The sequence below is a fragment of the Schistosoma haematobium genome, chromosome 2, assembly GCF_000699445.3.
Source record: "Schistosoma haematobium chromosome 2, whole genome shotgun sequence".
NCBI classification, from domain to species: domain Eukaryota; kingdom Metazoa; phylum Platyhelminthes; class Trematoda; order Strigeidida; family Schistosomatidae; genus Schistosoma; species Schistosoma haematobium.
Genome location: NC_067197.1, coordinates 36,969,457 through 36,982,617, shown reverse-complemented (window position 1 = coordinate 36,982,617; position 13,161 = coordinate 36,969,457). Strand labels below are relative to the sequence as shown.

Sequence of the window (13,161 nt, the reverse complement as noted above, 5' to 3'; positions counted from 1 at the left end):
ATGATCCACTTCACCATTAATCGGTTAGATGCTTATGACCTATCACGAGTACGAAATACTCGAAGCCTGGTATCAGTGTAGTTCTAAACTCCTGAAGTCAGTGTTCCATATCAGGATTTCAGGTTGTTCGTCGGTGAGAAAAAAAGTGACGCTATCGAGAATTCCTGTTCTTTGTGTCACATGCTTTGAACAATCCAACTAACTAATTTGTTTCAAAGCTGGACTAATAGAAATCAACCGGTCGTAATGACGAAGGACAACAACTGACCAAGTTTATCAGCAGCAGACGGGCCATTTTCATGTATTCAACCAAGGAAATATCGGGAAAACATCATGTATGAGGCCATTTGATAATTCCATGTGGCACTCCATTCAGTATGACACTTCGTTTTGTCTTAATTGAATGTGATCTCTCATTTGTATGAGATCAGTTTAATATTTAGTCTGGTATCAACTTAGTGTGGTCTTTCATTAGCAAACTAGTGGATGATAGTGAAAAAGATTTGTTTCGTGCTTGAGCGATGAAATTAATCTGCACCCATCAATGACGTTTATCTTTTTCTATGGCTTGAACAAAGAAGAGGCTTCCAATATCGATTTTCTGTTCAGAAACCTTCTGGCCAGTTACACCAAATTAGCTATGGGTTTAATTTGGAATATGTCCCTACCAAATGATCAGGCACAACCATTGCTGAATCAGTGTCAAAAACAGTTTGAAGACGGACTATAAAAATCAACTGAGATATTGAGTATCAGATTTTCTCAGTCAAATTTCCCATAGTTGACTTGTCAGTGTATTTATTTGTTAATTGAAAATACATACCAAGTAATGACATATCTTTAAATTAGTAAACCAAATATTGTCTTCACACATACATATAGTGGAAGAATGGGTGTTATGAAGTAAACGTAGCCGATTGGAGCTATTTAGATTGATTGTAACTATCACCGTATCATTCATACAGCTCAATAACTCGTCGAACATCTTGAAAAAAGCTTGAAGAAAAATCGTTACACATGGTCTTTTACCTATCAAAATTTTAATTAACTCTACAAACATGTGCATACGTGGACAGTGACTCAATTCCATTTCCCCTAAAAAGTTCAGTTTCCGTGATATCTAGAACGGTGTTGTAACGATTGACTGTAACCATCGAGGATCTAGAAACGCTTAATAGGACAGTCTACGCAAGTACCTCTTGCATTCACCCAAAGGTTGATTAAGTTCAGAAACGAAAACAGACAGGAGCAACGTGTGACCTATCACTAAATAACAGTTTTAATGATCACATACCATAACGCTACAAGAGGGAAAAAACAAATGAAAACAATAAACAAGTAGGAAAAGATGAAGAATATGTGATACAAAACAATCGGTCTAAATCTATACAATAATGAGCGAATATGTATATCAACACAATGGGCTTCGCAAGTCCCAATTACCTCAGATCAAAATATCTAATATGATTAACAATCCCTTCCTATTGATTAATTATAGATAACAGTATTTACTCACGTAGATGTTTCTCTACATGATTATCTCATAAAACTTCAAAATGATGGAATTTTTTAGAAGCAAAGTTATCACTCTCATTTTGAGCGGCATTATTATCACCTACTTCAAGTTGACTTTTACCGGAAGTTCAAAGAATATGATATCGGTAAGAAATGTTCACTTAATTATCTCTAACTAACAAAGTTTCCCCATCCTCCACAAAAGACCATTATGGATATGGCTGAAATACTTGACCGCATATATACATAGTTGCAAGTACAAAGTATATATCTATTTTTTCTGAATGAAATCTCAGCACGGATTCAGAAAGTTCGTTTGGCTTTTCCAACTTACATAACCTATGGCGAAGGCGAAATATCCCTCTATCAACTACGGGACGAGTATACTGTGTGGCAGTTTGTTTTCTTCTATTTTACACCTGCGAAACATGGCCTTCAAGAGCAGAAGATACTCGTAAGCTACTAGTATTTGACCACAGATGTTTCAGAAATATTTCTCACATCTGCTGGGATCACAGGGTAAGTAATGGTGAGGTTAGACACAGTGCACTAGGGAATGATGGTAAGTCAATTGATGAGGTTGTGAATCTTCATCGACTGAGACGGTTGGACCACGTGTTACGTATGCCTGAACACCAATTACCACGACGCACAATGCTGACCAGTGTTGGGGATGGTTGGAAGAAAGTTAGGGGTGGCCAAACCAAAACGTGGTATCAGTCCACAAAGTCACTAACTTCTAATCTGAGCCATGTTGGTAGATGCCGACTACTTGGTTGGGGTCAGCGCGACTATCGTAACCAATAGTTGGAGACTGTGTGTGACATGGCTCAGAATCGATCACAATTGCGTAGGCGTATACACTCTGTCTTCCATTAAACTATGAGATTAATATTTCTTTATATTTTTCTCTCTACCAAATAATTCTTTCTTCCTGTACTATGTTCATATATGTAATCATTCTTTTATATATTACCACCATTGAATTAACTACTTCTATGAATTCGGTGTTCATCTTGTTGTGCTAATGAGTAAGGTGTGGCAACTTGGACCGATGCATATATGTGCCTGGTCCTGCGTTGTAGCTGAGTGATGTTTTCTGACTTGACGTTAAATACTAACAAGGCAACAATTAGTGTTACGAGTTTTTTTAATCAAATAATAGAAAATCTACAAAGGCAAATTAAGTTTGGCTGATGTTTTGATCTCATAAAATCTGTTGGTGTTAAATTTTTCCTCATTTCCCACTCGTCGTTTTTAGCTCTGAATGTGTGTTTTAGAACATTTCATTCTGACATTTAACCATCTGTCGTTACTGATTCCAAAATTTTCGGTAGCTTTAGCCGATTACATACAGAAATAAGACAAGCTTTAGTTTCAGAATCTCCATCATTTAAACAACAATTTACAAACGCTTCACGAAATCCAAATTGATCATCACTTTCTAAGTTTGCTAACCATTGTAATTCACCTGTAGTTAACGGTGCTATGTTTGAATCATCCATTGTCTATTGATAAAAAAATAAATTCATAAATGTAGTCAGTAATATACAAACTTATTGATACATAGTGAGATTTATGCACGAGACAAAGATTAACTTACAATGTAAGCTGCATAAAAAAGTACAGACAGTGTAATATATGTACTGTTTGTGTATTGAGTAATTAGATTTAGCTATTCTCATGAACTCAATTTAAACGGAACAATGTAGAATCCAATATCTGTAGCGGCTTAAGCTAACTGATTAATTATTGGAGCGGGTAACTGAAAATACAAATAACTGTGCGAAGAGATTTTAAAAATACGGAAGAGTTACAATCTAACATCAAACCAGAATGCAAGAGCATGCAGGTGACTGATATTTTTCAGCTACAAACGCTGAAAACTAGGAAAGAAACCGGACTGGTATTTTCATGTTTAGACAACCTAAAAACGACCACACAGTCCAAAGGATAACTGTTCTAGGTCGATTAAACACGACCATTTTGTGGGTAGTTATTTTCCAACACATTTTGAACCCAACCTCCGGTACTTCATAAGTCTGTGACGTGAAATAATGTCCCATCCACCATCAGTCTTACGTTTTTGGGGAAGCAGCATCATTTAAGATTATAGTTATTGGTCAAAAAAGCACCGCTGTCAATATTTACTTATTTAAGCACATATATGTTGGTACGAAGGAGCACTAAAATATATATGCTTCACACAATAAATCATTGAATTAGCAGTTAAACAACGTTAAAAAATGAAGTCATATGGTAGCTGAGGGTAAAGAATAGTTTTATATGCAAATTCGACCCTTCAGGATCATAGGAACCACGTGCAACATTGGTTTGAAATTGGCGTTTTCAAACTCCCCTACCTGTGTTCTCCGTACCCACTAACACGCTTTAGGGGTCAGACACTCACTTTTCCTCCTCTTACTTTCGTAAATACCCTCGTCACCAGAAGATAGTGAGTAGGATTTTCCTCAGTCAGTCAGGAAGATGACTTCGAGTGTTAATAGAGGTGTGAGGGCGGTTTTCACTTCCCAGTTGCACAAACCTTGGGAGAATATTTCTTCTTGAGGGACCTAAAAGAGCTCAATTAGTGGTGGTCTTAGCGACTTGTGAGTGTGACTGAAGAGCCCAAAGGACAACTGCATGACGCCGGTCGCGCACGGCTTCTTTACGGGTGGTTTTTTGTACTAGTCCCGCACTTCAAAAGGTCTTACTGCAGGATGCGGAAATCCATTGAGTAAGATTAGATGTGACATTTTTATGGTCGACCTCTTCGAACCCCTTCCTTTCACTGTGAAAAGGTAACATCACTGAAGGAGCTGGTTGTCCGAAGGAAACACCTTACTGCTGCCACAACTATCTACAGTAAGGAGTATGACTTTGCCCTCGGATCGCAAGTTGCTGATTTTACACTTACTATTCTCCAACCAATCCGTCTTGCAATGTAGTACCTTAAGGAACATGTGTTCCAACCAATATATCTCGGTTGTCATCACGATAGGCAAGCCTAACCACTACATCAAGGTAGCAGATACAGCTGGGAAGAATTCCCTAGGATTGCCTATATACACGCGGCTATATGAGAGCATTTTGAAAGAGAAAACGGACTCCCTCCCCGTAGTTGGGGACCAATACAATCTAATAGTCAGCAGTATTTCTTTGATTCAGTCAATACAATTCGATTGAAAAGTCATGACAAGAATGTATGATCACTGCATCGATCCAAATAGAAACTGATACATATCTAAGGTTCACACAAATACAAAGCCAAGTAGTAATATCAATAACCCCCAAAAAGTACGGCCGAGGGTGGGGAGTTAGCTCTCCGTTTCGAAATGCTCTCACATGGTCACACGTATACAGCCACTGCCAGGGAAGTCCTACTCACTGCCTTCTCGTGGCAAGGGTGTTCTTTACGAAATTGAGAGGACGAAAAGTGAATGTCCAGCGCTTTAACTGGGTTGGTGGATATGGAGAATCCACCTAATGGAGTTGGGAAACCCTGATTCCAAACCAATGGTGCACATGGGCTCGAGGATCCTGAGGTAAAAATGGCGTGTGAACCAATTGTTGGTCACCGGCTACCACGCAACTGCATCTTCTGATGTTGCTCCATTGTCTTGTGGATCAGACCTTTAGGTCGAAGGCTCCGAGTGAGGCCCCCTAAGAAAATCACCTGCTTCGGTCTGCGCACCCGGGCAGTACCACAGCCCACACACAAATCAAGTGACTTGTGTGGCGCATATGTGTTTGGTGCCCCTTTGCACCAATATTTATGTGTTCAAATAAATAATAATTAAATAAATCTAGTTCTGAAGTTCATGTATACAGAAAAACACTAACTTCGTTTACAACCAGAGGAAAGACGGTTCAAACTAGCATTATCTTCACTAAGAAGTTACAATTTAGCTGAACTGTTTTCTTCCCAATGACTCATATTATGAATTTAATTTTCTACTTAAAATTAAGATGGAATTAATAATTTAAGTTTGAAAATAAAAAATTCTTTATCTTACTTCTAAACATGAACTGATTGATTTGATGATATCTTTATATAATACATTTAAATCGGCCAAAATTCCACGAACCAAAGGTAGTTCAGACTTTTGTTTTTGACAACCACAAGCAATGTGTATTAAAGAAGGAAGGATATGTGGATCTAGAAAGTATGAACAGTGAGTGAATATTGGAAGAAAGAAATTATTTTTCCTAAATTTAGCTTTACTTTCCCGAGCTTTGGCATCACATCAAAATTTCAGCCTAGACAATAATATTTCTCTGTAAGCATACGGTGGAGCAGTTTTAAAACTACAAAAAATTACGCTGTGTATAAAAGGTAGGAAAAAGTACACTCGATATAGCAGTTTATTTACCTGATAAGTAACAACACATAGCATCCATGCACGGTAAGCTAGCTATAACGACATCTATTATCGGGATGATTGCTCGTAAACTATTGTAGTACGTGACAAAGTGGATGAGGTGAGGTGCATCTTCACAAACTTTACGCAAGTAAACACCAAAAGTAGGTAACACTTCGGAAAATGAATTGACTAAAAGAAGATTGACAGACCAAAAACAATTTGGACAAGACAACTAATAAAGAAAAAAAGGCAAATAAATAAAAACTCAACATTGGTAACCTAGATTGTTTGTGATTGAAAGATATGTTTTGAAAGTCATAGAAATGCGGAGAATCCATTTTTATTTGGATATTAGGGATGGGCCCCCAAGTGCCCTGGTATGGCCGAGAGTGGGGTGGGCCCACCCTCCCTCTCGAAATGCTGTCACACGGCCACGCGTATACAGCCACTGCCAGGAAGTCCTACTCACTGCCTTCTCGTGGCGGGGGTGTTGTTTACGAAAATGAGAGGACGAAAAGCGAATATCCGGCGCTTTAACCGGATTTCAAAACAATGGCGCACATGGGCTCCAGGATCCTGAGGGATTAAATGGCGTATGAACCAATCGTTGGTCACCGGTTACCATGGGACTGCATCTCCTTACGATGCTCCACTGCCTTGTGGATCAGACATTCAGGTCGAAGGCTCGGGGAGTGGCCCCCTAAGAAAACCACCTGCTTCGGTCTGGGCACCCGGGCAGTATCCCAGCCCTCACACAAATCGAATGATTTATGTGGCGCATATCTATTTGGTGCCTTCTTGTACCAATGTTTATGTGATTAAATAAATAAAAAAATAAAATAAATATTAGGGATGGACATGTCATAGGAGTTCGCATTGGAGTAACGTACAAATAGAAACAATAAGAATGAAATGCTTCTTATTTTGGTTATGGGATCTCATACATAACATAATGTGACCCTAACAATTTGAAACTACGTTAAATAATCAAAGCAATACATAAGCACTCACAAATATTTAGTTTAAAAAATAATAAAGAATGTTTTGGTTAGCATCACTTGTAAATTTCACGCCACTTCAACTAGTTAAAAAGCCTTTAATATTTGTGACGACTGACAAAACCATGTGACTTAAAGTAGCACTCAGCGAGTTTTTCCTGCATTTGTTCAGCACTCTATAGCCCAATATTAGATCAAGTTAAACAACTGACGTAAAAAGTCAATACGTTTGTATTTCAGCAAAACATGGCAAACAACAAATCGATATACTTATTGAAACAAAAAAGCCTTCATACTTCCTAAAGTAATACCACAACAAGCGTGAGCCAACCTGAGAATCAATTTCTCTAACTTGGATTTAAGCAAAATGAAATATTCAAACTAACTATTTTGAATACATCTGTTGAAATATGTTTACTAAAGCTATCTTCAATTAGAGGTTGACAGATATTTCAGAAAATACTCTCACAAAAGACTACATGCAACTCCAAATACAACGTTGCTGTGTCCGGAATATGCACCTAGTTAGTCTCTCCTAAAATACACTTGACATATTCATTTTTTAAGTCTTTGTATAAAAGTGTTCAGTCATGTTTTGTGTACTTCTGGGTAAAGACACATGTGTACTTGAATTAACATGACATACATTCACCTAAATGTTTCTAAAGTAGTATTAAATAGTCACTTTAAATTATATTTAATGACTACATCTCCATTCATGTGTTTACTGAAATAGATCTCAAGATTTCATCTTACTAACACCGGTACCTTTTGGTTAGGACCAAGTAATTTGGATTAGATATGAAGACAGTGAGATGAATCCATCTTACGTCAGGTTCCTGTGTCGCCTAAAACTTTCTCAATTTACTATTGACGATAGGATCATAAAGGAATGAAAGAAAAACCTTAAATGCTGGTATTAAAAACCATCTCTATGTAAGCTAAAAAAATTCACAACTCTTCCGTGCGGACGTCTTTTAAAATGCACACAACAGACCAAGTCCCAAACCATGGTTAGAATCGATTTTCACGTGTATAGATAACCAGAAATAAACTTTTAGTTGGAAGTAGAAGGAAATTGGGAGTAAAGAACAAATTACGAAAACAGACGTGTCAATACAAATGAAGTGAATTTTATGACTTGAAATTAGCTGATTATAATAACACTAGGTAAAACAAATCATAGTTATTATAACAGAATGTTTATAAATATATTCCTGTATACATCGATCAGGTTCACAGTACTTGACAAATCTTATGAGTGAAGAAGGATTCTGTTTTGCCTATCACGTTTCCTCTAACTCTTCGACATCACAAAGAAACAGCATAAGAACACGTGATGTGAGCTCTTTAACACTATGTTATAAATACCGAATGTCAATTTTAACTAAGCTCTAAATACGAGTTGAGTATTTAGGCCTAATTTATTTGGCAATCTAAACTACATACCACTACAGTTACAGTCCTAGATCAGACGTTATAAAGAATTAATTCCTCAACACAATCCAGGACGTAGTTTGTGGATATGAAGTACTGGAATATATACATGTATGCAAGTTAAGATTTACTTGAGGGTCGCACTTCATCCATCAGAATATAATCGTACTCTTGCATCTTTAGGTCTAGGGAACTAGTCACTAAATTCAGACACCTACAGTGCTAATCATAACAATTCATCATACCGTTTAAGCTAAAAACTACATCTAAAGATAAAGCATTGCTATGATCTATAATATTGAGGCGTAAATATCTTTTAAGCATAGGATCCCTAGAATCAGCGACTAAGCCATCAACTCAAACAAATTTCTGCGTATTTGTTTATTGTGGCTACCATGTAAATATTAGAGCAATGAATCGATAGCAAAAAAACAGCTGACTAACACAATCCAATCGACGAGTCTTTAATGTTCACAAATTATCTCTAATTATATCGTGGTCAACAGAGATCTGACGGTATTAAGGTTTTGCACAGAATACTTAAAAATTTGTTCGAATGAATTACCGATGAAAGAGGGCTACTCATCACCACAGATATTACATGCCTATGCAACAATCTCGTCATTCTGCAATGTACACAGATATATGCTAACATGTTAGATACAAGTTTTAAAAGTGAACACTATTAATGAGTTTTCACCGAAATAAAGAAACTAACCTAGGGCTGACACACCATTTACATTAGAGGAAAGTGTATAAAGTAGACGATGAATGATTTCTACTTCACTGCCATAAAGCCACCTGTGCGAAAATAATTAATTGGGAAATGGGAAATTACTTCATTTGGTGCTGGGCTATTAATATAGCAGTAAGCAGATGCTCACCACACCAAACCTCAGCTAAACTGTCATCTTCACGTGTAATGACGTCAATGAGACGTACTGTACCTATTAAAAGTGTGGCTATCAGGAGTGTAGACAATACATCCATGAAAGAATACCATTGGTTGAGCTTTTCAAAATAAAAAGCACATTTTCAAAAAACTCTGGCTGAAATCGGATTTCATTTAACCAAGGTGTTCTATATTCATCTGAAGCAAGCACAGTTTGAATTAGTCTTAGGAACATGTATACAGAGAACATAAACTAACCTGCATGTTTCAATTAGTGCAGGCGTATCTCTTGTGTAAAGCAAGTTTATTACACGGACACTACTCTAAGTCAAATGTCATAAGTATAAAAACGTACATAAACGATTCACTTTCACTCATTTTACGGCAGGCAAGTGGATCATAAGCTAGATTTCCCAAAATTCCTACTATAATTTCCTTTACTAATAAGCTTTCGCGCAAACGTGCTATCTCACCAGTAACCTGGGGTTTTGGACACTCCCCAGAGCATTGTTAAATATTGAGACGATTTCAAACTCGTCGAGAAATTTCAGAACATCACGATTGACAGTTAGATCCCACAGACAGCACAGCTGTTCCTCCAGTTCAGTTTCTGACTCCTTACGAGAGGGATCTTCGTCGGAACTTAGCCAAGTTGCAGAGGTTTCACTATTAACCTTTTCCAGAAGTTTAATTAACAACGAGAAAAGCCAACGTCTGCTGTAAGTTGTGTCACCTATCATATCAAGTTGTTTGGCATTTCCGTCATAATCTGGAGGTGGGGATGGATTACGTGTAGACATATTATCATCTAGAAGCAGTGAAATAAGACTGTACTGGAATTTGATATTACAAATAAGAAGTGTACGTAACGCTATGTGCGAAAACCGCTCCGGACAAACCTCAACTGGTTTTGGATGGTTCAGATGGTTCAAAAGATCAAATGGTTCAAATGGTTCAAATGGTTGTGGATGGAATAGAAGAAGCTTTCGCTTAACAGGCTTCCGTGTCTAGTAGCAGGGGATCACGAAATCCTCCAGGCAGGAACCTAGGTATGTTAACAATAAAAGAGGAAAAGAAATTGGTAAATCATAGTGTGATGCTGTCCTTGGTCCTTAAGAATAGGTCAAGTTGCCTCTTGAAGGACTCCTGAGAAGTCGCTTGGACTAGCTCGGCCGGCAGCGAATTCCAGCTTTTGACAACTCTTAAGGAGTAGAAGTTGTGTCTACATTCCGTCTTGCTATGTTGTGTTTCCAGTTTCTGGGTGTTACCCCTTAGGTTATTATTCGAACTAAGCTTAAGTAGGTGTTCAAGAGGATGTCCAGAAGTGTTAAGAATACTATAAGCCATTAATAAATCACCTCTAAGACGCCTATATTCTAGTGGGTAAAGGTCTAGTGAACGGAGGCGTTCTTCGTAAGGCTTAGATTTGAGTCCTCGAACTGATTTCGTAGCTCGCCGTTGGATACGCTCCAAAGTGACCTTGTCCTTTTGGAGTGAGGGGGGAGTACTATGTTTCCGTACTCTAAATGGTGACGGATGAAACTATTGAAGATTGTGTGGAAAGTTCTTCCGTCAAACTGGCCAAAAATGCGCCTCAACGTTACCAGTGCAAGGTTTGCTCGGAAGGCATTTTTGTCACAGTTAGCGTAAGACTTTAAGTCATGGGGCACCAGGACTCCTAAATCTTTTTCGACTTGGGATACTACTAGAGAGGAGTTTCCTAAGTTGTAACTGTAGTTTGCGACATGTCGCAGATGGACTACTTTACACTTTGAAGTGTTAAAGGTAAGTCCGTCATCGTCTGCCCAACTTTGAAGTCGCGTCAGATCCTCCTGAAGTGCCTGTGTATCGTCTTGGTTGCGTATCTCTCTCCAAAGTTTCACGTCGTCGGCAAAAAGTAATAAATCTGACGTTACCTGTTGAGGAAGATCATTTATGTAGATCAAGAAGAGAAGAGGCCCTAGTACTGAGCAATGCTTTATCTTTAGATGTAGTTTTTAGCTTAAACGGTATGATGAATTGTTATGATTAGCACTGTAGGTGTCTGAATTTAGTGACTAGTTCCCTAGACCTAAAGATGCAAGAGTACGATTATATTCTGATGGATGAAGTGCGACCCTCAAGTAAATCTTAACTTGCATACATGTATATATTCCAGTACTTCATATCCACAAACTACGTCCTGGATTGTGTTGAGGAATTAATTCTTTATAACGTCTGATCTAGGACTGTAACTGTAGTGGTATGTAGTTTAGATTGCCAAATAAATTAGGCCTAAATACTCAACTCGTATTTAGAGCTTAGTTAAAATTGACATTCGGTATTTATAACATAGTGTTAAAGAGCTCACATCACGTGTTCTTATGCTGTTTCTTTGTGATGTCGAAGAGTTAGAGGAAACGTGATAGGCAAAACAGAATCCTTCTTCACTCATAAGATTTGTCAAGTACTGTGAACCTGATCGATGTATACAGGAATATATTTATAAACATTCTGTTATAATAACTATGATTTGTTTTACCTAGTGTTATTATAATCAGCTAATTTCAAGTCATAAAATTCACTTCATTTGTATTGACACGTCTGTTTTCGTAATTTGTTCTTTACTCCCAATTTCCTTCTACTTCCAACTAAAAGTTTATTTCTGGTTATCTATACACGTGAAAATCGATTCTAACCATGGTTTGGGACTTGGTCTGTTGTGTGCATTTTAAAAGACGTCCGCACGGAAGAGTTGTGAATTTTTTTAGCTTACATAGAGATGGTTTTTAATACCAGCATTTAAGGTTTTTCTTTCATTCCTTTATGATCCTATCGTCAATAGTAAATTGAGAAAGTTTTAGGCGACACAGGAACCTGACGTAAGATGGATTCATCTCACTGTCTTCATATCTAATCCAAATTACTTGGTCCTAACCAAAAGGTACCGGTGTTAGTAAGATGAAATCTTGAGATCTATTTCAGTAAACACATGAATGGAGATGTAGTCATTAAATATAATTTAAAGTGACTATTTAATACTACTTTAGAAACATTTAGGTGAATGTATGTCATGTTAATTCAAGTACACATGTGTCTTTACCCAGAAGTACACAAAACATGACTGAACACTTTTATACAAAGACTTAAAAAATGAATATGTCAAGTGTATTTTAGGAGAGACTAACTAGGTGCATATTCCGGACACAGCAACGTTGTATTTGGAGTTGCATGTAGTCTTTTGTGAGAGTATTTTCTGAAATATCTGTCAACCTCTAATTGAAGATAGCTTTAGTAAACATATTTCAACAGATCAGGTCCGAGTTAACCGACTTCTTGGTAAAATCAGAAGCCGTCATTGGACTTTAGACCATTTTCGTCATGAACCCAAGCTTTAATTAATGTTGTTCTCTTAGACACTCTGTTTTGACTTCCTTTTTCGTAGGGAAGGAGCCTCGATACCTTTTTGCAGCCATGCTGATAGAGGTCTGTAGTGGTAAATAATTCTCTTAAATCAGTAGCTCTGTAAGCCTTCGACACTTGGTGCTGACAGTATTAGTTTTAGTGGACCCACAAAGCTGGATGCTCTCGGTCACGCATCCGAACCAGACCATGGGTTGACACGCTGTACTCCACTTCCTCTACAACCGTTAGCCAGCTTAGATCAGTCCCTGCTCGACATATCGATAGCCTATCAAATATATCTTCGAACCCCTGAGCTTCTGACTTCTGATTTCACTGGGTTGATACACATCGATTACAGATGTTACTGGTTAAGGGGTGGTCACAGTTCAAATACTTGCGACATCCTTAGGTCTATTATCTTATCTAACCTTCTTTTGAAGGTGTAAAAGATTGAGCTTCAACAACTTGCTGAAATATTTTCACTCATTTTGAATTAGATGGGAGTACCGGCGATCAGCAGACGACCAGTTGGTACTGGAAATAGTAATCTTTTTAAATCTTTCATGTTAAT

At 37.7% G+C, this 13,161-nt stretch overlaps 1 protein-coding gene across 1 annotated transcript; it reads right to left on the bottom strand.

The window, feature by feature from the left end:
• Positions 1–1,657: 1,657 nt before the first annotated feature.
• On the bottom strand, positions 1,658–10,253 carry SAAL1_4 (Protein saal1). The gene is made up of 10 exons (XM_051215113.1): positions 10,057–10,253; positions 9,680–10,014; positions 9,562–9,641; positions 9,465–9,524; positions 9,315–9,430; positions 9,153–9,276; positions 9,033–9,115; positions 5,889–6,068; positions 5,532–5,674; positions 1,658–3,023 (listed from the first exon to the last, which is right to left on the bottom strand). The coding sequence occupies exons 2-10, from the start codon at positions 10,004–10,006 to the stop codon at positions 2,814–2,816; spliced, it is 1,323 nt and encodes a 440-aa protein (XP_051068290.1). The 5' UTR covers positions 10,007–10,014; positions 10,057–10,253; the 3' UTR covers positions 1,658–2,813.
• Positions 10,254–13,161: the final 2,908 nt, after the last annotated feature.

Excerpts from the sequence above, each read along its gene's own strand:
- SAAL1_4 (XM_051215113.1), bottom strand. The coding sequence starts at position 10,006 with ATGTCTACACGTAATCCATCCCCACCTCCAGATTATGACGGAAATGCC. Across the intron at positions 9,277-9,314 it reads TTTGAAAAGCTCAACCAATG|CCACACTTTTAATAGGTACA; the intron begins GTATTCTTTCAT and ends CACTCCTGATAG. Across the intron at positions 6,069-9,032 it reads AAATGGTGTGTCAGCCCTAG|TCAATTCATTTTCCGAAGTG; the intron begins GTTAGTTTCTTT and ends ATCTTCTTTTAG.